The sequence below is a fragment of the Nyctereutes procyonoides genome, unplaced genomic scaffold, assembly GCF_905146905.1.
Source record: "Nyctereutes procyonoides isolate TBG_1078 unplaced genomic scaffold, NYPRO_anot_genome, whole genome shotgun sequence".
Lineage (NCBI taxonomy): Eukaryota > Metazoa > Chordata > Mammalia > Carnivora > Canidae > Nyctereutes > Nyctereutes procyonoides.
The window spans coordinates 43,281,474-43,307,744 of record NW_026575125.1 but is presented as its reverse complement, the minus strand read 5'-3'; the positions used below and the strand labels follow the sequence as shown (position 1 = coordinate 43,307,744).

The window sequence follows — 26,271 nt, the reverse complement described above, 5'->3', positions numbered from 1 at the left end:
CACAAATGCAATACTGTGTGTCAGAGATAAATTCACTTGTCATATTTCAAATTAGGTTTATAGGTACTTCTCCCAGCCCCCACACAGCAGTGGCTTAACGGGTGGCCTTCTCAATTCTTAATTGCAATTTTGCAATATATTGGCGTCTGAAGTCTACGTCTGTCTGAGACGATGGTGTGTATGTGTGTGTACGTGACTGAAAGTCGTGAGATCTTCTAAAGTCTGTCGAGGAGGTGGAAAGGGTGCTGCGGCAGGGACCAGCTGGACTCTTCTCAAGAGAATCTTCCATACCTAATGTCAGAGTGCTATTGAGGTATCAGGAGGTGAAGAAGGTGTGGGTGGCGCAGTGAATTTCCCCCAGCCCAAGACACACACATACACACTAAGTTCAGGAAAAAGTCCTGCTGATGCCTGGAAAGTCCGGCTACAAGCAAAAGGCAGTCTCCCATGGCCTGGGCGAGCCAGGCTGACTCCCGAATCGCCGCCGAGAAGCGAGGGAAGCCTTCGCTCAGGAGCGCGCAGCCTCGCCGCTGCTTCCCAGGGAACTCTTGCCTCGCTCTAGGGGCTAGCTACATCTGCAGGCTGTGGGAAGCCAGGGCTCCAGCTCTTTCTCATCACACACCTTTCCCGAAGCACCTCAAGCCCTGTACCCAACGGCAAACCCCTCAGATCTGGCGAAGCTCAAAACTGCAAAAACTGAGGCGGGGGTGGGGGGAGGCGGCAAATTGTACTTCAATCCAAAGGACTGAACGCGCGCGCGCGCACACACACACACACACACACACACACACACAAACCCCAACCCCGCGCCGCTTAATTTCTTTTCCCGGGGTAGAAAAGAGGATTACTTGCCCACAGAGGTTTGGAGATGGGGGGCAGGAGGTTGGTCCGAGGCTAGGCTCACCTGCTGCAGAGGTGAGAGAGCAGATACAAGATGCAAGCTGTTAATGAGCCGCAGCTCACAGCTGAATGGTTGAGGTATTGCAAAGACCCTCAAGTTCGCCTTTGGCTTTTTATTTATTTTATTTATTTATTTATTTATTTATTTGCATTCACGTCACCAAAGGGTTAAACGGCTGGGCTCCAACAGCACCCCCCCCCGCCGTTTCACTCCCCCTTCCCCTGTTTTGTCTCCCCCCCTCCCCTCCCGCACGTCGCTAGGAGGTCATCAAGCACTCTGTCCAGTCCGCGTTCGCAAGCCCCTCTGCTTCCCGCCCATCTGGCCCGTGGCTGCTTACGAAGAGGTGTGCGCTCACCGAGGGGCGTGTTCCAGCACTGGGAGACGCGGAGCGCCCCTGGGTTAGACCTCAGAGAGGAGCCAGCCATGGAGCGGGGCGGGGGAAAGTTTGGCACCCTGCAAGGGGTCGTCGAACAGGAGTGGGCGGGGTGCCCGAGGGTACTTTAGCCCTCCGAGCTCAGGGGCACAAGCTGCCCGGACCTGAGGCGGTGTGCGGCCATGGACCGTGGAGCTGCCGCGGCCCAGGGCACTGCCCCGCCTCAGGATGGAGAGCAGCCCGCGGAGTCTCCAGAGCCGCCGCCGCCGTGGCCGCCGCCGCGGGCTCCTCCACTGCTCCACGCGCCTTCGCCAGAACCGGCACCACAGTTCTGTCCAGAGCCTGCTCCAGAACCCTGTCCGGAGGCGACCCCAGAACCAGCCACAGAACTCGACAAAGAACGGATCTCAGAACCAGCCACGGAACCCGCCCCCGAGCTGTCTCCGGAACCAGCCTCAGAACCAGCCACAGAACCGGCCTCTGAGCCAACTCCAGTACCAGGCACAGAACCGGCCCCCAAGCCGGCGCCAGAACCAGCCCCAGAACCAGCCAGAGAGTCCTGCCCTGAGTTGGCTCCCGAGTCCCGTAGGGAGCCGAGCCCAGCAGCACGTCTATTGCCGTGTCCGGTGGTCGCTCCAGAGACGGGTCTAAAGACCTCATCATCACCCCGAACACCAGTGCTGTTCTCCAGTATAAAGGTAAGAAAACGACCCCCTTGGGGCGGGTAGGGTGGAGGGAGAAGGAAAACGAGGCCGATGGCTATCAAGCTCGTGGGACTCTGGGTACCCTAAGCATCCCATTTGGCTGCCACCGACTGGCAAAGATGCGCGGAGAGATGCGGGGATGGAGGAGCCCGGGGGAGTGGGAAATGGTTGGGAGGCGGGAAGCAACATGTGGAAGCGAGAGTGGGCTGTTGGGGCTAGAAACAGGGTGACTGCACGGGTTGGGAGTCGGAGCAGTTTTCCGCATGGGAAGAAGTGGCAGTGCAGTGAGCGCCTATATCTTGAAAAAGAGGTGGAAGACGTCCTCAGGGAGCGCAAGAGACCTAGAGAAGTATTTGGGGCCGGCCCTGGGTACAGAGATGGGACTGAGTGGGGATGATGGGGGGGGACACACCTCTTAGCCGCGGTCACTGCCGCAGAGGCCCAAGATGCGGAACCGCAGCCGTCAGCTTAGCCCCCTCCCTGACACTGGAGGGGGGTTATCAGCAGGGACGCATCTGGCGGCTCTCCAAGGAGATGCCCGCGCCTCCGCCGGCTGCTTGGGAGCTGGTATTCAGGGTGGGGATGAGGGGATGGGCGGCGCCCACGCGCACTGCAGGGGAAGGGCAGGGTTCGCTGGGGAGGAGGGGGAGAGGATGATTGTGTCGAAGCCACCATTCCATCTGTCTGCAGGATTTCCCGGCAGGTAGGTGCAAACACTGTGATATGGTGATGGTCCGCGTCACAAACGGGTGACTGGCATCCCGCACAGGGGCCAGTTGGAATGGTACCGGAGTCCCGGTTTAGATACACCAAAATAGGAGTTGGTATTTGAGAGCGTGTGAATGGAAGTCCTCATCTCTTCCAGTTTTCAGAGATGCCTTCCTAAACATTGCGCTTTGCCTGGAGAAGACGAGTGGAGGATCCTCGCGCACCCGCGGGGGTGGGGGGAGGAGGAAGGAAGAAGGTTTTCTCTGTTTGCCTTGGACCCCCTGAAACCCCATTGGCTCTTCAGCTGGAGTCTGTTTGTCTTTCTTGCTTTCTCTGTACTCCCCCTACTCTTTCCCCTAAACTTCGTTCCACGGGACTGTGAATACAATGATAATGCATAGATACACCTTGATTTAGCTTCCCCTGCAAGAGGAAAAAAATTACGAAACAAAACACAGAAACAACACACCACACCAACAGTACCCGTCCGTCCTGCTGCCTGGCAGGGCGTAGGGACGGGGCTCTGGAATCCTTCTGCTTCGGACGCACACTTGTAGAATGTAGGGGAAGGGGGCAGAACTTGGCAACGCGAAATGGAAATGGAAGCGCTGGTTGCTTCCTGAGTTATGAGTAGGGAGGCTTGAGTTTGCAAAATAACTGCAATGATAAATGACTGAATAAGAGGAAGACTAAAGTGAAAAGTTTCACAGGGGAAAAAAGTGCAGAGGTTTAAAAATAAATAAAATAGGACTGTAGGAGACTAAAACAAGTTGTTTTTTAATCCAACAAACCGGCTCTCATCAGGGTGTGGATCCCCCCCGCCCCGCCCTGCTGCAGTCCTTTCCTTCAGTGATCTCAGGAAAGGAAAGGGCGTGCAGATCAGAGATCACCCTAACCTGATATGTGCTCTGGTCTTTTTGGAAGAGTTTGCCTTGAGGCTGGTGGGAGGGAGACCAGCAGGGACCACCTGAGCTATGGCCTTCTTAAGTGAGATTTTGGAAACATGGTTCAGAAACTGACACCTGGGGACTTAATTTCCAGGATGTCCAGCAAATATATGGCCTCTTCCGCCCCTGAAAGACTGACTGGAGGCCAGAAGCTGCTTGGATGAGCCCTGTGACAGTGGGGGAGCATATCCCACGAGCTTGACATGAAAATATCTGTTGCCAGACAGATAAGGAGGATCCAGGTAAGAGGAATCAGGTTAACTTCCTCTACATAGTGCCCTCTCAGAGTGCTGGTGGACTGACCCAGAGGCATTTGGCAGCCCTGACAGGGAACTCGGACCCCCGCCCAAGGTTTGGCTTTGCCCTTGGTAGAGTTAGTCATTTATCTTTTAGAATGGGGTGAAGAACCCTGACCATTCGCTAAGAGGGTCATGCAGATGAACCCATCAGTGGCTCTAGATGATTTTGAAGGATGCAAAGGATCTGGATAAATGCTCAGATTACTGGGAACCAAACCCCTCTTCAACACCCAAGGTGCTGCTATATAATTGCTCTCTGGTGCCGATAAGAACATCTGATTTTCAGTGATATGACTGTTCTCTGCTGCATCCTCCTCAGGCAAACAGTGCCCAGAGCCAGCCGATTTGCATCTTCATGTTCAAGGCAAACAGGTTGCCATCTTAGCTGAGGAGGTGATGTTCTCAGACACTGCCTCCTTGAGGCAGGCTTGGGGAAACACACACAGGCTCAGAGATCATAACAAAATTCAGCTGTAATAATACAGTGAAATCCTGCATGGCAAGGCACAGTCAGTACCAGTAGCATGAAACTAGTCTGAGAGGTCAAAGGATGAAATGAGTGAAAGACATGTTTGGATGTGACTGCAGGTTTCTCCTAGATAATTTTTGTTGACTGGTATTGCAGGCAAAAAAAAAAAAAAAAAAAAAAAAAAAAAAAAAAACGAGAAAATAACCCAACATCTTCCAGTGTATAGGCTGCTCTCTTTTCAGGTTTCAGAACCTGTTGGTTGAAAATCAATGCCAGTCATGAGGGTAGAGATTAAGGAAAGGGGGCTCATGTCATCTTTCCAAATAGATACCAGGATAACACAGTCTTGTGAAGCAAACCTGTCTATTTCCTTCCTTTCTAAAATGTTTTGATTTCCAGGAAATGAGCCATGGTCTCCCACCTGGTGGCAGCAAGTGTAAGTAAGGATGTGTGAATTGATTCTTTAACAATGCTATGACTTGCTTGGGGGGAGTGGGGCTTATATGAAGTGTCCTATATTTGTTTCCCTGCCCTCACCTATGGTTGAAGAAAGGTAATTTATGTTTTTATTGGTTGGGTTTGACTAGCTATGAAATTATAATCACACCATACAGGTGACTGTAGAAAATCTGAAAAGAAATACACTTTTGTGGCTTTTATTTCTGGGATGGGGAGGGGTATATGATAGAGATCACTTGCCATTTACCATTACACCCCACACCATACCAGAGCAGTTTTCTGGTATTTTTTGCGCACACTTTCTTGCAAAGTAGCAAGCATTTGTTTATATAATATCTGGTCATTCTTGCCTGAATACTTTATCATTTTACTTATTTCTGAGCTTCTCAAAGGTAGGTGCTGTCTCTCCCCCTCAATACCTAGTACAATTCAGCCATCCCTATTTTTGCTCAGTAAACACTCACTGAAGCTTGAAGCCTATCAATTCCATTTCCAATAACAACATAGAGACTGCTGCTGTGAATGAATAAAAATGTATTCTCATTGATTTCTGAGTGAGAAGTAAATGCTTATTTAAATAGCCTGGAATACATAGCCTTTGAGGAAATGCAGTCAATCTTTTCCTTTTCAGAATGGATGTTAGAACCATAATTAAAAAGCAAATTACCAACAATTAAAAAAATGGTTTGGAAAGTGTCCTTATCCTCTGCAGTCCCAACAGCAGCAGACTAGTGATGATGTTGTTGGTTTCAGGGGTAATAAATTTTTTTCCTAAGTGAACAGAATATCTGCAGTGACTAGAAACAGCTTTGGGATTGTAAAATCGAATGTTTAACCTGTTGAAGGTCAGGATGAAATTACTTTCTTTCCTCTTAGGTTCGTTCCCCCGCTCCTTGCCAGGTTTTGATGAAACCATCTGATTTATTTGGTATATTCTGAGAGATCCTGAGCTTTTGCTGCAGTATATTCTAGAAAAGATAATGAGATATATGGTCAGTCATCTTTCTTTTCTGAGAATATGATTCTTATGTGTTTATTAAAATCTCTGACAGGGGCATCTGCACATCTACAGCCCAAAATGAAAGGCTGATCTATTGCCCAATGTGCTCCCAAGGAAAAGGGGGAAATCCATAGAGGCCAGGAAACCATTCAGGGATATTATAATAAGGATTATTTAATCCCTTCTGCTGGTATGGTACTTTATAGTTTGTAGAATGCTTTGCTCTACATTATTAACTCTATTTCCCTTGAAGAAGGCAGCAGGGTGGGAGAAGGCAAAAATAAAACTTGCCGCCTAATAGGATATAACTATTAATTTATCTAACGTGGTTTTTTGAAAAAAAAAATCCAACATAGGGCTTTCTGTGACACATTGGATCCTCATTTGCCTAAGAACAATTTGTAAGCTGACACTCCCTCAGCCTGGATTTTTTTCAAAGCAGCAATTGTTGTTCCCAGTCTGATGCTCCCAGCGGGGGGCCATCCTAGAACAGGAGTCTGAGAAGGAAGGATAAGAGGCAGAGACACAAGACCCTGAACCTCTTGTCCCTGAACCTATTACTCCCAAAGACCCTTTTTTTTTTTTTTTGGAAAGAAAATAAATAGAAATTCTGCTAGGGATAGGATGCCCAACCTTTCTAAAGACTGCTGACCATAATTCCCTCAGTGGAAAAAAATTAATTTTAAGGATTAAAAAAAGAAAGCATCCATTCCTAAAGGGAGATGCCCTACCATCACCAAAGCAAGTAAACCTTATTCTTAAAATAGAAAAACAAATTTACAAATTAAAAAAGAAAGGAACAGTGACCCCAGATAATGAAACTTATCCCTCCCCTAAAAATTATTTTAAGAAAAAAGAAAGAAATTCTAAAGGTAGGTGTTCCTCACCTTCATCAAAAGCCATGAAACTTATGTCCCCAAGAGAAAAATTAATGAGGAAAAGAGAGAAACCACCTCAAGGTCAACAATATTTCTAGCCTTTAAAAATCCATGAAATTTATGAACTTGATTTTCACCCCACCACTCATGCCCAATCCCTTGCAAAAATTATGGGGCAAATATAAATCTCCCAAAGGGGAGTCTCACCAAATCTCCCTAAAGTTGTTTGGGGAGAAATGTCCAGAATAGGCAAAGCCTTAGAGACTGAAAAGTAGATAAGTCATAGCCTAGGGCTTGAGAGAAGGAGGGGGAAGTGTGGGTGATGGTGAAAGGATACAGTTTCTTTGGAAGATGATAAAAATGTTCTGAAATTAGATAGTGGTGATGGCTACACAACCCTGTGAATATGCTAAAAAACACTGACTTCGTATACTTTTCCTGGTGAATTTTGTAGTATGTTAAATCTGAATTCTTAAAAATATGTGTAAAAGAGATCACACTCCTCCAACTGCAAAATAATGAACCTACTGTCTTCCCACAAATAAACAAAGGAACAAATGAATACATAAGGAAAAAAGAAAATTTTAAAAAGGAACCAAAAGACAGGGGGATCCTCTTAAGGGCAGGGCCTCCAACTTCACCAAGGAAAATAACTTTTATTCACCACCTGATTTTTTCTCTTTGGGAAATACAAACAAAAAGGAAGTCTTTTTAATGGCAGATATGTTCAAAATCATCAAAGTCCATGAAACTTATCAATCCTTCCATCCCAGAAACACACAAATGTTTTAACAAAATGCTGAGTGAAAAAGAAAGAAATATTTAAGGACTGGGCCCCTGATCTTACCAAACATGGTAAATTTTTAATTCCCAGAAATGGAGAAAAAAGAAACAAAAGAGATCAATCATTCCCCTGCCAAGGGGAGATGCCCCATCCTCACCAAAGCACATGAACTTTATTCTCAAAATACAATTTTTTAAGATTTAAAAGAAAAATCAATAATGGAAAGACGTGTGTTGGTGGAGGGGATACATCAATGAAATCAAAACAAAATAAAAATTTAAAATTAAATAAATAAAAAATAAATCCTCTTAAAAGAGAAATGCTCCAGCCTTGTAAAGGCACATGAACTTTTTTTGTCAAGATACAGCAAAAACAAATGTCAATTCTTTAAAGAAGAAAAAAATAAAAGGAAATCCTTCTAGTGGGAGATGATCTGAATTTATTCAAACCCCAAAGCTTAATTCTTAATATAGGAAATTTAAAAATTGGAGGAATTAATAGAGAGAGAAACAGAAACAAAACCAAGTTGTCCCTAGCCTCAACAGAACCCCTTTTTTTCTCAAAACAAGAAAATACATTTAGGATTAGGGAGAAAGAAGGGGAAAAATGAATAGGATATTTTCAGAGAAACCTTTTTAGCAAATGAAAATGCCCCAAACTCACCAAAGTCCCTGAACATTTTTCTCCAAACAAACAAACAAAAAAAAAAAAAAAGGAAGGAAGGAAGAGAGCCAAGGGGTGAGGGAAAGAGAGGTGGAAGGGGAGGGAAAGTGTGGTAAAGGAAGGGAGTAGAGAGAGAGGATGGAAAGGAATGAAAGGTAGATGAAAATAAAATTAAGGGACAATTTTTAAAAGAAAAAATTCTTCTCAGGGAAGGTACACCAATCCTTTATTGACAATAATGCATATTATTCCTGATGATCAACCCACTCTACCTCAACCAAAAAGAGAAAAAAAAATCCCCCACAAAATCTCTTTCTAAAGCTTCTTCAAGGGGAGATACACCCAATCTCACCCAAACCCTTACTTATCTCCCAGCCTTCAAGTATTTTTTAATGAAATAAAATAAAATTCTTTTTACAGAACGGTGTGCTCAATCTTATTTCTTCCAAATTAACTCTTTATTTGAAAGGAAATGAAAGAAAATTCCCCCACCCCACCAGGAGGGTTCCCAATCTCACTAAAACCAGTGGCCCTTATAGTTTTGCACTCACAAAACCTATTTTTTTTTTAAAAAATGGAAATCCTCCAAACCTAAGATGTGCTCACACAACCCCACTGAAAGCAAAGGATCTTTTGCCCCCAGACATTTTTCAAAAGAAAAATCCTTCCATCATCATAAGAGATGCCTTCAATTTTACTAAAATCAATTGAGTTTATTCCTTTCCACATCCACAAGGAAAACTAAGTCAGAAAAGAATGATAAGAGAAAAAGAAATTCTCCTAACCTAAAGCATGCTGGACACAATCTCACCAACGTCATTAAACTTAATTCCCCTAGAGCAATTAAAAAAAAAAGAGGAAGGGAGAGAGAAGAGCTTGTCTTTTAAGAAAAAGTGCTCTCTACACCTACCCCACTCTAAAGACTTACTAGGAAATATTATACAAAGAAAAGGTAATATCATTCTAGAACCGTGCCAATGAACCTTAAATTCAGAACCTGAGGCTGAAGGGTAGTAAATGTTTAATCCCAGGCTGGTTTCCCTCTGTCCCAAGTGCAACGCATTTCTGGTTACCTTCCCCATCCGTCACTCAGGCTGTGCACTCCGGAAAGGCAAACCATGCCCAGGGAAAACAAAATTATAGGAAAGCAAACCTTCCAGGGGAAAAAATCATATACCACCTTTCCCAACCAAACAGAAATGATTTGGGGGATTAGCTGTGTCATTGTTCCCCCTCTAACGCTATAGAAATTCAAGCAATGACGCTCTATTAACTTCCAAATTAGACCCACACTTACCTAGCAGAGAAGGACCCTTAGCCAGCTCAATAATAGGTTTCTCAAGGTGGTTGTCTGATCATGTGCTCACTTAAATGTTTGTTCTCTAGAGTTACAAAGGGTTTGATTTTCACAAATACATAAAGTTTGTAAGTTAGATTTATAAGCAGAAACTAAGACTCAATGTTTTCTAAAGTTTTTAATTCATTTACTTTTTTAAAAATTAAATTGAGTACCTGTTTTATATCCTCTATGCTCAGCACTGAGGATTTCATGGGGGGAGAGTCATAGAGATAAGGCTCCTTTAAACCACACTCATAAAGGAGATGCCACTTACCAAAACAGATATGGGGGGGAGCGATTATTTGTTTTACTAGAAGTTTTGCTGACGCATTCATTTAAATAGTCAGTTTCCTCAGCATACCTCTTCTTAAATAAAAATTTTGTGTAATCAAAGAAAGGAGATGTATCTTAATTTCAGAGAAATTGGGAAATCAAAAATGCTTCCAAAAATAAATAAAAAATAATGTAGCACCCCACCTACTCAAGATTAAGTATCAAGAGATAATTGCTATTTTGTTGATATTTTTTCTATTTATTTTCCCTGAAAATATGCTTATATGTGCTTGTAATCTAGAGTAGTTAAGACTTTAAAGGAATGTACAATTGTGTCTCAGGCTCTCCCCTACTCATTACCTCCCCCACTTAATTATTAGATCATAGGCATTGTTCTACACCGTATTTAGGAAACAACTGTTAATTTTAGCCTAAAGTTTATCCAGTCAAATGCCTGCCTGTATGATCTGATTGATAAACATATGCCGGAAACAGAAATGTTCAGAGATATTCTTGCAGTGTAAAGCAATGAGGGTATACATTGTCGCATATACAATTGGCAGTTTGAACTCACATTTACTAAGTGCACTTTTTTTAGACATCCAGAAAAGACATTCAGATTTCATTTATCCAACTAGCTTTCATGATTTTGACTTGAAGCGGGAGACCCAGGGCAAAACCCACACCTTTCTCACTGTTAAATTCCCAACAGGAATATCTAAATTTAAATTTCTAAGACTCTGTTGGGCCACTTTTAACCATATGCAAAAATGCACTAATGGTTTTGTCTCTTTAACACACAGTTACAAACCTTGCTCATTTGGGTTCCTCCTACCCAGAAGGGAAATACTTTTGTTTGAAGACATTATCAACAATTATAAGGAGATAGAATATTCATTCGACTTTCATTAACCAAATGTGGTAAAAATTTGAGAGAGTTAATAAACTGTATACAATCCAATCGAGGTTGAAAATGTAAAAGGCGAGTGTAATGTGGTATTGAGTAACATCAAAGTCTGTAGTGTAGCACTTGGAGATTTTCATCTTCCAAAGCATTGCAGGCATTTTCTGTTTAAGTCTTTTTTTTTTCTTTAAAGTGATTGTAAAAGAGATTTCAGACCCTGAGCACAGGGATTCCCACCTACCTCCTTGGTTTCCTCCTAGCACAGGGCAAGGCACATGATACTGGGGGATTCTGAGAGATTAGCGTGATGCTACAACCCAGAGCTTTGCAGAATTCTTCCAAAACAAAAGGCGGTAGACCTGAGGAATGAGCCTACCTCTGCCTCCAGGAGTAGGAGGCGGGGTAAGCACTGCTTGCAGGGCTCAACTAAGTACTTCCAGAATCCTGGATATTCATTCATTTGCCTTCACCTGCCGCTAAGGTCTCTACCTATTCTCTTCTGGGATTTTGCCTTCTGAGGCAAGAAATGAAAGGTACCTCCTGAGTAAAAACAAAATTGTTAATCTCCTTGGCTCTGAGGAGAGACCCTTGAAACCAGGAAAGTTTCTTTTCTATTTAACTTGGGCTCTGTCAAGTGAGTCCCCCCACTCTCACTTGACTCTTCACTCTATGAAGCTGGCTCCAGCATTAAGCAGGATCCTCTGAACACCACGTCTAACAGTAGTCCCTGCTTTACCTTGATTAGTAAGTTTCCCTCAGCCGGTGTCATTTGCGTTTATTATGTACCTTGAACATACTATTTCTTGGTTTATTTACATCACTGCACAAGTCCTTTGCCATATAAAAGAAACAATGTGATGTAGCTTTATTAAAACAACTAAGCATGAACAGCAAAGAGGAAAGTAAAGAGTAAATGAGGCTACAGAATGAGACTATTGATTTCAGAAAATTAACAAGTTTGTGCCCTTCTCAGTAACTTCAATTAATGCTTTCAGTGACAGTTTCCCTCCTGCCAGGCTTGAATAGACCATAACTTTTCTCTTACTCAGAATTTGTATATTACTGTCCCTTTCTCATGCCCTCATCTTACTCTGCTTGACCATTAAGACTAATTAAAACAATAATTTTGGCATTGTCCTGGTCTCTTTTGCTTTAATGTTCTCAAATTGGTGACTAGATCTCCAGGGCATTTCTTTGTTACACGTGGAATCAAAGCATCCATTTGGTGGCTGCTTTGTGGTTTTCTTAGTATACTGCTTTTCACTAGTGAATAGTCTTTCTAGAAATGCCTGGAAAAGCCTTACTTTGCCTTTCCATCATCCCTCATGGGCACTAAAGTTTTTAAGAGTTTGTCCATCTCATCTTCTAATGATGGAAAAACAAACATAGATATTCCCAAGCAGTTTGAAAGCTTGCTTGCTTTGTTAGGTAGTTTGTTTGTTTGTTGGGGTTTTCTTTGTTTGTTTGTTTTGTATCCAGTATAGCAAAGCATCACTGTGAACTACACATAAAAATATTTGTTAATTAGCTCATTAAATGTTTTATAGTTATGTAATTGGTATATAAGATGCTTTACAATAGGATACATATTTGGAGGATTGTTACATGGGTATTTTAGAGTATTTTACTGATATTTGGGAGAAATTGGTTGGAGTTTTTAAGATGAAATGGGAATGCATTATTACTTTTCCAACATAGAATAATGGAATAAATTTTCCCACTATCCAAAAGTCACTATCAACAAGTTTTCAGAGGTGGATTAGATTCATATGTGAGGGAATGACTGATAGCAAATTCACTTTGGTATAAGAAATTTAGGGGAGGGGTGCCTGGATGGCTCTGTGGTTGAGCATCTGTGTTCGGCTCAGGCTCAGGTCATGATGCGGGGATGCTGGGATAGAGTCTCACATCAGGCTCACTGCAGGGGTTCTCCTGGTTCCTGGTTCTCCCTCTGCCTATGTCTCTGCCTCTCTGTGTGTCTTTCAAGAATAAATAAATAAAATCTTTACTTAAAAAAGAAATGTAAGGGAAAAATATAAAGTTGTTTGAGGTAAGTGAGGTATATTGTTCCCAATATATCCTCCTCAAACCCAGAGAAGACAAGAATTAAATTAAGCAGTGACGCTATACAGTAGAAGTGAGGTTATCCCTGAATTGGGCAGGTGTGGCTAAGGCCAACAGACAGAAGAGCAAGGCCTTTGGTATAGTAAATGGAACAAGAAAAAAAATGGCCACTCGAATAGAATCATAGAGTACACATTGAAATAATGTGGAAAATCAAGTGGACAAAGTCCTATTGAAACTTTGAAGTCAACTGACAAGATTGTGTGTTTCATCCAACTGATGACATACAGCCATTAGAGGGCTGTTGGTTAGTAAAATAGCATGGCTGAAGCCAAGGATTGGTTGATGGAGCATATAATTAAAAAACTAACTTTCAATGTCTTTGTATGCCAAATTCCAAATTAAACTACTAAAGTTAAAAGTGGAAGAAAAGAATCATATTATCTAGTATCTTTTTTCTATCATTTTGGGCCTCCTTTGCACTTTTGTAAGTGGCTGGTCTGCTTTCTCTACGATATTTTTTCTATTTCATATCACAGAGTTTTCTATAGCAAAAGTAAGAAGCCTTGATGGGAATCCATGAAGTGTCCTGAAATGGACTTTTGGGGATCAGCTGACCTAATATGTTTAAAACCTTCTTAGCAGTAGAATCTTTTTAATATTTTATTGATGAAATCTTAAATGAAAGTCTAATATTTGATGTAAATACAAGAAGTGTTTCATTAGTCCTTTTCTATCCTATGGGTTTGTAATTGTTGTACATCTCTAATTGTTGATGTACATTTCTAATTGTTTATTTTAAGCTAAGGGGAAAATAAGTTTGCACTCCCTGTTTATTCCTGGTTTCTTAGCAAAGGTGCTGGTGATGTAGGAAGACATTGAATAGGAAAAAGAAGCAAGTCAGAGTTTAAAATTTGGCCTAAAACATTCCATAAATTAATAATACTCTCCTGGAAACATAGCCATTCTGGAGAGTTCCTCCCTATCCCACACCCCAAGAATGTGTTACAATAGGCCTCATAAAGTGGATTGTCATAATGTGCACTGTCTTTGCTTATAGGAACGTTTTTATTATGGGAGATTGTATTCTTGACCAAGGATACTATACCAAGTAAATTGTAGGCATAACTAAAAATATGTAGTAAGAGCTACATATTTTTATAATAATATGTATAATAAAATCAGCTTCTGTAATAATTTAAAATAGCAAAATTGTTCCAAGTCCTATAAAATGGGCATAAATGTACCATATACATTGATTTTGTAAGGGGCCCTAGTGTACTATAAAGTGTACATGCAGCACATAAAAGAGTCAATTCTACATAAATTTAATCTATTGTTATTATTTATTTAAAATTTGCACTCTGCCTGCATCCAGAAAGAATATGAAGTATTCTACAAAATTAAACACATATAAAACAGGACGATTAAGCACAACTAAAAACAGGACAAAACCAATTCAATGCAGTGGTGAATGAGACTTTAAACTAATATATGCTAGTTATAATAAACCCCAATTACACATTTAATTAGCAGGAATTTTGTTTGCTGCCTTTGGTGCTTGAAGGACTTTGGGGAATGATTTGAATGACTCAGGCCTCTTAAAGTTGGTATCCAAGGAAGTTGAGCTGATGCTTCATTTTTATGTGATACATCTTCCTGTCACAAGCTGCAGCAACCACAAAATGAGGAGCTAAAGGTTGCCAGGATTGTGGCATAGGTGTTAATTAACTGTCCTAGAAGGCCAAGGCTTGGGTTATTTCTCTAATATCATAATGCATGTGTCTGTGAAACATGTAAGTATGGAACCTTCTCAAATAAAATAGTATTTCAAATAAAATTTCTCAAATAAATCCAAATAGTACTATTTAACCAGGTTCAATTGTTTAGACTCTTTCTTAGATTGAGAGTTACTTCACATTGGTTCTAGTCATAATTCCACTTTACATAGCTGTGCAATATGGGGTAAATTGCTTAATCTTTCCATGGCTTAGCTTTTGTGTCTCTTAAATGAAGCCAATAATGTGCTGCTGACTCAGCTCAGTTCAGCAGTCTCCTCCAGCAAGTCTTCACTGGTATCCCATCTGGGCTAGGTGCTCTTCTTCTGGGCTCCCATAGCACCCTATACAAACTTCTCAATTGCCATATATACCAAGATTATCAGCTTGTGTATCCCATTAGGACTATAAGGATAAGGCTCTTAGGGCCTAACATACTGCCTGCCACTCAATAAATTGTGGCTGAACTACTTTATAAAAATATCTTACAAGCTTATGGAGAAATTAGGTCTAAAACATAGATTTTTAAAATAAGAAACCTGCAAATGCTAGCTTATTTCAGGATCATTTGTAAATGTGCCATGATATTTGCTGTCATCACTTTCTGTCTTTAGGTATGCAGATAAGTTTTGATATATTCACCTTGCCAAAAATGAACTTAGCTATTCAAGTGCATTACCTGTAGGTGATGGTAGGCAGGGCTGCCTCATATCCTCCCAGAGGGTTGTAGTGTTTCTAACTCATACAGAGAGCAACTCATGCTCCTACCCATTAGGAGCAGCTCTGTACTGATCATGTGGTCTTTGGCCATAATATAGTTAATCTTTGGCCATAAATATAGTTAATTTTGATGAAAATGAGAACAATGAGTTATTTAGCCAGTTATTCAAAACATGCAAATTCATTCAAACACTCAAGTAGAACAACACTAAAGAATATTATACTTCAGTGTAGTATATAGAGAACAAGGTTAAACAAATAACTAGGTACCATCTGGTACCCTTTTCACTATCTTAACTATTAATCAGAATTTAATCTATGGTATTCATTTCACATTAATTGAAAAGCTCCTGATTCGTTAACTTGATGTCAAATTTCTCCTATAGCTAGCACTTGAATTTGGAACTAGGTGTCGGGGCACCTGGGTGTCTCAATCAGTCAATCATCTGCCCAGGGTCCTGGGATCAAGCCCCGCATAGGGCTCCCTGCTCAGCAGGGAGTCTGCTTCTCCCCCTATCCTTCCCTGCTGCTTGCAATCTGTCTCTTATGTACTCTCTCTCTCAAATAAATAAAATCTTTAAAAAAGGAACTAGGCGTCAGTGTGACCATTCCAAGGCTCTCCCTTTCTTGTGAGGATTAAGAATCAACAACTAAGTTTTGATGTCTCCTTGGCAGTCCAAATATTATCCAAAATAGCTTTCTACTAATTATGAGAAAAGCTTTAACTTGTCTTACCAATGCCTCTGATCAGATCAGCACACTCATCTTGAAAATGGTTTGATCAGGAAAGAGAATATGGAGTCTCTTAACAGCCATCTTGTTTCCAATCAGAAGGAACAACTTTTTCCTTAAATAAGATAGACAATTCTATCTTTTCTAAAATAGCAACCAGGAAAGATCACAACAGAAAGTTGTACAGTTTGTACATTATACAAGGCTGGCCTGTTTAAGGGGATACCTTTCACAAAGTAAGCCTATATATAGGCTTATATATATACAATTATATATATATATATATATATATATATATATATATATATATATTCTAACAATTTTCCTGCAGATGGCAGTCAAGTGCCTTGCGCTAACAAAATTGGTATATTATGACAAATGGAAGTAAAATACCTTTAGTAAATGATGCCTTTTTCTGATGTGCCAATGGTATGTTGTGGGCTGATCCTGCTACTAATTTCTTGCATTTAAATACAATATCCCAGGCAGCCCAGGTGGCTCAGCAGTTTAGTGCTGCCTTCAGCCCAGGGTGTGATCCTGGAGACCCGGGATCAAGTCTTTCCTGCATGGAGCCTGCTTCTCCCTCTGCCTGCTTCTCTCTCTGCCTGTGTCTCTGCCTCTCTCTCTATCTGTTTGTCAAATAAATAAATAAAATCTTTTAAATAAATAAATAAATACGATATCCCCCTTAACAGCTCCCTAGAAGCCTATAAACCATATGCTCAGAACTGATCTCCAAAAGTACCTATTTTATTTCATATTACAATTAACCTGAGCATCGTTTTAAAACAGAAACCTGTAACAAGGGTTTGAAAAAGAATTTACAAAAAAAAAAAAAGAAAAAGAAAAATAATTTACGGGACATAGGCATAGCCAAGAATACATCCACAGATACACACTGGTACATTTACTCTTAGGAACATACCCAAGTATATATACTACAAGAGCTGAATAGATAAGTACACACACACACACACACACACACGCAGCTGGACATTAAGGCATATAAAGGAGGAGGCTCTGGCCTCTTGCTTTGGTGTCAACCTCTTTCCCAGTTTTCCTATTTAACCTATTTTCAGCTTGTCTCACTCCTACAGGCCATGAGTTTCCCAAAGTTTACATGCTCTTATGTGAGTTCTATTCAACAAACCTTTCTAAGGGCTTACTAGTGACAAAGAACTGTGCTAAGTAGATAAAGGAAGCCACTCCATCTTGGAAGGTTGTTTGAAGGAGGTGAGATCTGAACTGTGTCTGAAGATTAAGTAGGCCAATATGGAAAAAGAGATAAAAGGCAGAAGGAATATCCTAAGCATAGGCATGGAAGAAATGGAAAGGGCAATGCTCTGAGAATCCCACAAAGACTAGATACGGCAAGAACTTTTAGTGCATCAGGAGGAAAGACTGGAGAAGGTAGATGGGAGCTAAAATGCAGAGGACCTTGAATGCCAGGTAAAGGAATATGTGTTCTATTCCATAAAGAGTAGAGAATCGTGGAAGGTTTTTGATTGAGACTACTATGACTAGGTTTAGATTTAAGAAAACTCTCTCAATATATAGGATGGGTTAGGTAGGAATACTCTAGAGGATGGGACATCAGTCTAGGCAGGAGATGTTGAGGACCTAAGGCAATCAGTATGGGAATAAATAGAAGAGATGCTAACAGGATTTGGTTTATAACTGATTGGGTGTGGATGATGGGGGAAACATGAGTAGAAGACAACTCTAAACTTTTAAGTCTGGAGTTGTTAAAATTACAGAGAAGACAGGGACAAGAGCAGGCTTAATTAGTAGCTAGAGGAAGATTATGAGTTCAGTTTTGGAGAATTTGAGTTTGAGGTGTTGGTGAGGACTGTGCTCAAGACAACAATTATAGAAAGGCAAAAACTTAAGGGTTAGGGACCTGTTCCCCTGCCCATGGATTGAAAACAATGAAATGAAATTCATGGAATCAGATCATGGAAGAGAGACAAATATGGAAAAATTCTGTTTGGGAAAATAGAGAAAAAAATACTAATTTAGAAACTGAAGTATTGGAAGAGAAGGGAGAAAGAAGAGAATATGTACTTTTTAAAGGAACATTTTCTTTTAAGGTGTTGATCCTGAATAATTTTTTTCTATGATTTCTCTATCCTCTCCTTTGGCTATTTTCTTTTTGTTGATGAAAACCTTCTGGGGCAGCCCCGGTGGCGCAGCGGTTTGACGCCACCTGCAGCCTGGGGTGTGATCCTGGAGACCGGGGATCGAGTCCCACATTGGGCTCCCTGCATGGAGCCTGCTTGTCCCTCTGCCTGTGTCTTTGCCTGCCTCTCTCTCTCTCTCTCTCTCTGTCTATGAATAAATAAATAAAATATTTTTTTTTAAAAAAACCCTTCTGAATGGTCTGGAAAGGAGAGGGAATATTGTTAACGTCTTGTCCTCAGAGTCAATGCAAGGAGGTCTTCTCTCATTACCCAAGTCTTTATTTGTAAGCCTCAGAATATACTGTGTTTGGGGAAACCATTAAGAAAGGTTAACAATTACCTAGTTATTAAGGGATGAGAACATGAGAACATTTCTCTTATGTTAATATAATAAGAAAATATCTTGTCCTCTACATCAAAGATTCTATTTTAAAGCTCTTTGCACATAGTAAGCACTTAATAACTCAGAATAACAAAACCACAAAGCTGTCTTATATGTAAAATGATATTAAAGATCTCCAAAGACAGTAAACTAAGACATTTTAAGGTATTATAAAATTTGCTCCAAATATGTTGAAGGGGGATGGGGACTTTCTTAAAGAAAACTATTCTTACCAGGTAAACTTTATCTTTTGAGAATGAGGTGTATAATAAGCCACTTTATTTTTTTAATTTTTATTTATTTATTTATGATAGTCACACAGAGAGAGAGGCAGAGACAGAGACATAGGCAGAGGGAGAAGCAGGCCCTATGCACCGGGAGCCCGACGTGGGATTTGATCCCGGGTCTCCAGGATCACGCCCTGGGCCAAAGGCAGGCGCTAAACCGCTGCGCCACCCAGGGATCCCTAATAAGCCACTTTAAATGGCTCCAGACAGTGGAGAAAACACAGGAAAGGCCAGACAGAATAATCTGAGAAGAAATTGATAAATGTTTGAAAAATCCTAGTAGGTCCTCAGCTCTTTGCTGGTTGGTGTGGAAAGAACAAAGGTAGGTGTAAAGTCTGCAATCTTATTTGGAAAACAAAGCAGATACACTGGAGACAGGTATATAACAATACAAGGAAATATATGATTATATTACAGCATGTGTAGCACAGAGAATAATGTTATAGAATTATAAAAGAGGAACAATAAAGGATGGATTAGTTTGGGAAGCCTTCCTGATGGAAGTGAGATCAATTGAATTTAGATCTGGGAGCAGCATACACAGACTTGGAAGCAGTAGGGGGCTCCATTCAACTGATATCAAAGAGCTTTTAGAGAAAGACAGAGGGATTTGGACTTTATTCTGTACAGCAGGACAGTAAGAAGGATAAATTGGAGGAGAACAAGATAGGCGGTAAGGAGATTAGACTGTTGCAAAAATCCAGGTAAAAGATGATTGTGGCTTGAATATTGCAAGTGATGATGATTATTCATTCATCTAAAATCATTTATTGGATACCTATTCTGTGTCAGGCACTGTGCTAATAACTGTAATTTACCTGAAAGAAATTATAGCCAAGCAAAGGAAATAAGACCAAGTATACAAATAACTGCAATCCTAAGGAGAAAATGATACTCATTTTAATACAAGAGAACTTCTGAGTTCAAAGGAGATAAGAATTGATTGGAGCCTAGCAGAATGGGGAGGGACTTAGGTTAAGAGATGAGTTAAAGTATATTTTGGAATTTTTCTTATTTGGGTAGAAGTACCAGGAGGAGTGATAAGAAGGTAATTCTGGACAAGCAAAACAGTGTGAGCAAAGGAACTGAGGTGAGAAAACACTGGATTTTTTGGAGGCCAGAGGATGTGAAGCTTCAAGGATACAGACAGAAATGCAGAACTGGGAGAAAATGGGAGTAGAACAACTGATTTGGGGAGTCGTGGGTAAGGAGGAAGGAAAATCATTAAGAGAGAAGCATAGGAGATGAACAACTTCTAATTTTCTTTCTACTTTGCAACTCATTCTTTTCTCAAACTCTGTCTGGATTCTTTCTTTGTGCCACCCGAGGGTCCAGGATGCTTTTGTTTCATTTCTGGACTACCCACTTCTACGTACCATCTTTCTCTAACATGGGAGTATAGGCTCCTGTCTGATGTCCAAAGATACCCCGATCTGAGAAGGGAAATGATTCCCCCATGAATTTCATACATGGTCTGTTTCTATAGAAAGCAGCATCTATATTCAATCTTTTGTATTTAAGAGCATCTTCCAGTCTGTTTTGCTACTGTATATGTATGTCTGGCATGGAAGGCCTTGTAGTACATGTAAGAAACACTATTCCTAATCAACTTTCTCTGTATGCTTATTATATTAAATTTTCAAAATGAGCTTTCAGAGACCCTTCCCAATCATTCACGTTATGCCACAAAAAGTAGTCTTTTTAGACTACTATTTGATTTTTGTATTATACTCTATAATTCCCATGTCCTATGTCCTTGGATTCTCAGTCCAACTATGTGTGTGATACTGGTTTTTATCCCCATTGTGCAAATGAGAAAACTTAGGCTAAAGTACACTTGACTACTAAGGATTGGAGTCAGGGTTCAAGATCAAGTCTCCTGACTCCAAAATTAGGCCCTAATTCATGCGGGCTAGTTAGTACAAGGTTTTCAAAGCAGCCCCATTGAGCCTAGAAATTATCTAGATTCCTCTAAACACAGTAGGATAATGGGAGCCACCTGCCTTCATTTCAGGACTAATTAATTACCTTCGTTAAAGCCAACCAAATGCACAGGCTTAAGATGAGACAAGGTTTTAAGGTAGTCTTAATGGTTGTTTTTTTTAATGCTGAAAAATGCTTTAGATGCTTATAATGATGATTCATTATGTTAATAATTGGGGACTTCCTGAGATCAGAATTCTCAAAAGGCTCTGCAATTCTTAAGAGATTAAAAATGCACCAGTCTCATCATTTGGCCCAAGAATTGAGATTTAAGAGGCGGATTCTATTCCTAGGTGTGCCTTTGTGATTTGAGGTAAATCCTTTAAACTATCACTTTTTATTTATCCATTTATAAATAAGTATATTTCCCATCATAGAATATCTAGGAAGCACTTTAAAATTCTAGGCTCGAAAGTATATCAAAGCCTTATAAGTTCTGTAAAGCACTTTATACAGCTTCAAAATGACTGTGACATCGACACAAGATGGAATTAGTTTATTAAACACAAGTAAAGTATATGATGACAGGGTTCTAAAGCACAGATTTCTGCCTGCCTACTGTTTTTAATAGGCGCCAGTCAGGTCTGTGTTCCACTTTCACCTCCATCACAATGATGTTACCACTACTAGCTGGATCATCTTGCATCCCATCTCCTAGAGGGTCATATGTCACTAAGACTGATATCTCTGGTTGGAGATTTTTCTATGGTAGAAGACTAGTGAAGAAAGGTAATTCTCTAATTTCATTTCCTCCTTTTGAAGACTGGATTATGTGGAAGGGAAAATATTTTAGATTCTAGAATAATAGTCCTCTACCCTGCCCCTTAATGTCCCTGTGTATAAAATGGAGCTAGTAAGATTTGCTTCTGCCTGCAGAGGGGACAGTGTGAGACTAATGGTGGGAATTGCAATATAATAGAGTGAGCTTCAAAGTCAGATACATTGGGTTGAAAGCCCAGCTCTGTCATTTCTTAGCTCTGTGACCTTTGGGCAAAGACCTTCAGTCACCTCTAGGAGTCTCATTTTTCTCATTTTACACATGAGACTAATTATTCCCACCTTGTAGGGCTGTTCTAAGGATCAACGGCATTTCGAGTGTTTAGTTCAGCACCTGGCACCTAGTTGGTTCTTTAAAAAATGGCAACTGTGCTTCTCCTTGCCACTGCCTGCGGAGGTGGCAGTCATCTCCTATTCGGTATCAAAGCCACCCTCAGAACCCTTGTGAAGCCCAAGATTGTTAAAAAGAGGACCAAGAAGTTCATCCAGCGCCAGTCAGACCAATATGTTAAAATTAAGTGTAACTGCAGGAACCCAGAGGCATTGACAATAGGGTGCACGGAAGATTCAAGGGCCAGATCTTGATGCCCAACATCGGTTATGAAAGGAATAAGAAAACAGAGCACATGCTGCCCAGTAGCTTCCAGAGGTTCCTGGTCCACAATGTCTAGGAGCTTGAAGTGCTGCTGATGTGCAACAAATCTTACTGTGCAGAGATTGCTCACAGTGTCTCCTCCAAGAACCACAAATCCATGGTGGAAAGAGCGGCCCAGATGGCCATCAGTTTCACCAATCCCAATGCCAGGCTGTGTAGTGAAAAAAATGAATAGCTCACGTACACATTGTATTTGTATTAATAAAACCAGAAAACTATTTTTTAAAAGGTAGCTGCTACCACATGAAAGACACTGATTTTGTTTCAAGCAAATGCTGTGTTGTGTGTGTAATGTATATATTTGCTCACTGCCTCTGCTCCCTTTCTCTTTTAAGAGTGATGAGTGTGGGTTGCCTGGGTGGCTCAGTTGGTTAAGTGTCTGCCTTCGGCTCAGGTCATGATCTCAGAGTCCTGGGAACCTAGCCCCATATTGGGCTCCCCACTCAGTGGGGTGTCTGCTTCTCCCTCTGCTCCTCCTCCAACCCATTCTCTCTCTCTCTCTCAAATACATAAAATCTTTGAAAAAATTTTAAAAAGGGTGGGTACTCCATGCAAAGCAAGGAAAACTTAGAAGAATAAGGGTGTCATTGCTTAATAATGTATTTTAACATCAGAGTCATGTACCCCCTTTACTTACTGCTGTCTTCTGGTTAGAGGGGTATGTCAAAATAGAGACTTGGAATTCAAGTCAACAAGTATTTTTTTTGCTTTAAAAATTTTTTATTGAGGTACAATCGATGTATAACACTATACTAGTTTCACGTGTACAACATAATGATTCCATATTTGTGTATATTGCAAAATGATCACCACAATAAGTCTAGTTAACATCTGTCACCATAATGTTATAACATTTTTTTCCTCCAGTCAACAAGTATTTATGAGCATGTTGTATGTGCCTCTCTGACTTAAGTTCTCTCCTCTTGCCATAATTTATTGGGGCAAGCAGATATTTTATTAATATTAATTAATTATAGAATTTCTTAAGTTTTAGTTCATAATTATTTCCATCCCTCCTGACACCTGACTACCAATATCTCTTAGGATTTTTTTTTCCCCAGAGAATCAGAAATTTTAATTTGAAGGCAGTTTTATGTGTGAGTGAAGGAGGAAAAAAGAATCCCCAAAAAGCTGCAGGGCAAAAATGATGTAAAAATTATATATATCTATATGATATCTATATCTATATCTATCTATATCTATGGGACATATAATTGGCACTGATTTAATTTATGCTGGCCTTTAGCAAGAATGTCAATAACACTTGAGTGATCTTCCTTCAGTCATCAAGAATGATGATGAACTTCCATGATCTTGCAAGGGCTAGTGTTAACTTTATCCCAACTTTGAAGAAATTGTTGCAGAAACTTAAGCCCTGAAAGAGGCTCTTTTCACTTGGAGGCTCTCTTGTGGAGATTTTTTTAAGCAGATAGTAGAGGTACTAATTCAATCTCTACATAAGATTTTTCCCTTTAGATGGAGGACTAGATAAATGCCATTAGATCTCAAAACTCCCTTTATCATTTTTTTTTCACCTAGAAAGAGAAGAAAATTTTAAAAAAGAAAGAGAAGAAAATGATTTGTTGTGGCCTTTCCCTCACCCCTTTTGATAAGAATTGTTCTGAAGCTTCTACCAAAGAATACTGACAACTGTATTTTCCTTGTATTGCCTTGTAATTTGATGTCATAGCATAGCAAACATGACAGACACATCCCTGCCTCAGGCACATGTTTGATGCATGGATTTCTATCCGTGAGAATATGTGGAGGGAACAAGGCTATTCCGTTTATGCACTGATATTACAACAACATTTGTTACTATTAAGAGACTTGAAAAAAAAAGAGACTTGAGCTTTGACATCAAGTTTGGCTGCTTTGACAAGGTCTCCAAGATCCTAAGGGTCTTCATAATAGATGATATTATGCCTAACCAACTCTCTATCATTAGGTGAAATGAAGACAGATTGGGTCTTTAATTTATAGTTTGTCAAGTAGACTTGAGATTTCATGGAGGAGGTTCATGGTGGAGCATGTCTCTTGTCCTCTGGGAAATTCTTAAACTCAGTAGTTTAAAAATAACCTTTGAATTTCGGGGTAAGTCATTTAGATACTGCTATGGTTTAAATCGTTGTGTTTGCTAAGCACACACCTCAGAAGACAGGCAAATGATTATAAATGGCAGTACAGAGGCAGCACTGCACTTCTGGGAAGCATAAAGCTAATCCAGTTTATGTGTCATCCTGCAACAGGATCAAGTTCTATGCATAGATGACAGTAAGTGGAAATCTGCCTCTTAAAGCCCATCAGTGGAACAAGGTGGGCAGCATCAAAAAGTCAAGGCAGCAACATCTGAGTTTCCAACATACCTCCACTTATCTGCCTTGGCACTGTGTGGATTATAAATGAAAGCTGGAAACTCAACCACCAGTATATAACGAGGTGAGGTCATCAGAAGCCTAGAGGATAAAGAGAAGCTTCCAAGACACACTGAAACATAGCATGACTTGGCCTTGGACTTCTAGAACATGAGAGTGTATGTTCCTAGTCAGGAACTCTCAAGCAGAATATCTTTTTACATATGGAGCCAAATCTAATCTTAGTTGCAAATGTATGCAAAACACCTGGCATGAGGTGGATACTCAGTAGATAAAGCTGGCCTCTAGCATAGGGTTTGTGTTTAGAGAGTTTTCCCACACTAAATATTGACAGCCATGTGTATACATGACTCGTCATCACTCGCACCTGTACCACATTCCAGCATGAAGGACAATATGTTCTGTGATTTTAGAGTCCAAAACTCAGAAGTCCATATACTCATTTTTTATGATTCAGGGAGTGAAGGAAGAAAGAGAAAAGAGAAAAACACCATACAAACCTCGTCATTCTTTCTAGGCTAAAGTAAGTCCTGGGAACTGACTTTTGGTTGCCAGACGGAGTTTTATGGGAAAAGTGTAGTGTAGCTGGAGAAGTAAGGCATGAAAGCTTTAACTCACTGTAGGAGATGCTGAATCATTCTACACTCTACATGTGTCTGAGCAAGGTCAGGCGTCATACCAATAGCATAAATGGTAGCACTGGAGTGGTTGTGAGCCAGTCAGATCTTAAGGCCAGAGTACTTTATTATTGGCTTTTCTTTATAGAAAACCTGGTAACCAGGATATGTGCATGACCACTGCATTCTTTTCTCACAAGCAAAGAGTATCTGTTCTCTGCATGTGGCTTCTTTTTCACTCTGGGGTGGAGGGAGGAAAAGCAAAGTAGTAGTGAGTCTTTTCTCTCCTCAGTGTCTTCTAGTCCTATTGCTATTGAGCTCTGCCTTAACTGTTTTAATTGAAGCTTCCACGATAGCAGACACTTCCTTTGTGGGATGACTATTGGTGGAGCATTTGGGGATTTCATCACTTTTGGGCATGCCTTTCCCTGCTTCTGCTTGAGGAGGGAGAAGGTGAGAGGAGAAGAAGTTCTAAGAGGGAAAACTCCGATGGTGTTACTTCCTCTATATCTCTTCTGATGACTACCTGGGCTGCCATCCTGAGGTGTACATGGTTCTTGGGTTTGGGTGTCATCATGTATTTTAGCATGCTAATCACACTCCAGAGCTTAGACTTCCTGCCCAGCAACAGCAGTGTAGTAGTGACTTCAAAAAGGAAGTTGAAATTCCTAATGAGAAAAACCAAGCTACTGTTGGCAGATTGTTGAGGCTGTAGACTGACAACAATGACCTTCACCTTACCCTGCCCCTGCTCTAGAAGAAAATGACCAAAAATTCAGTATTGATAAAGATATTAGTTAATTCTAACACCCTGACAATTATTTTGCCAGGGTGTGAATACAGAGACACCTCCTCATTCCTCTCAGCTTCACAGGTCCCTGCAGTACCTCTGGGACAGTGAAGACCATTATTCCTAGGGAATCCTACAAGGGGGTTTCCAGGTCTTGGATCAGGACAGAGCTCTTAGCTTTAGTGGGAATATAGTTTGGTTCACTGTTGGGGCACCTTTCACAGTGACTC

The 26,271-nt window shown here is 40.7% G+C and overlaps 1 protein-coding gene across 1 annotated transcript in view; it reads left to right on the top strand.

The window, feature by feature from the left end:
• Positions 1 to 1,456: 1,456 nt before the first annotated feature.
• DGKK (diacylglycerol kinase kappa) overlaps positions 1,457 to 26,271 on the top strand; it is a 169,074-nt gene continuing 144,259 nt past the window's right edge. The window contains exons 1-2 of the mRNA XM_055338021.1: positions 1,457 to 1,972; positions 2,416 to 2,681. Coding sequence (XP_055193996.1) covers positions 1,457 to 1,972; positions 2,416 to 2,681 — 782 coding nt within the window. The remainder of the gene's footprint in view (positions 1,973 to 2,415; positions 2,682 to 26,271) is intronic.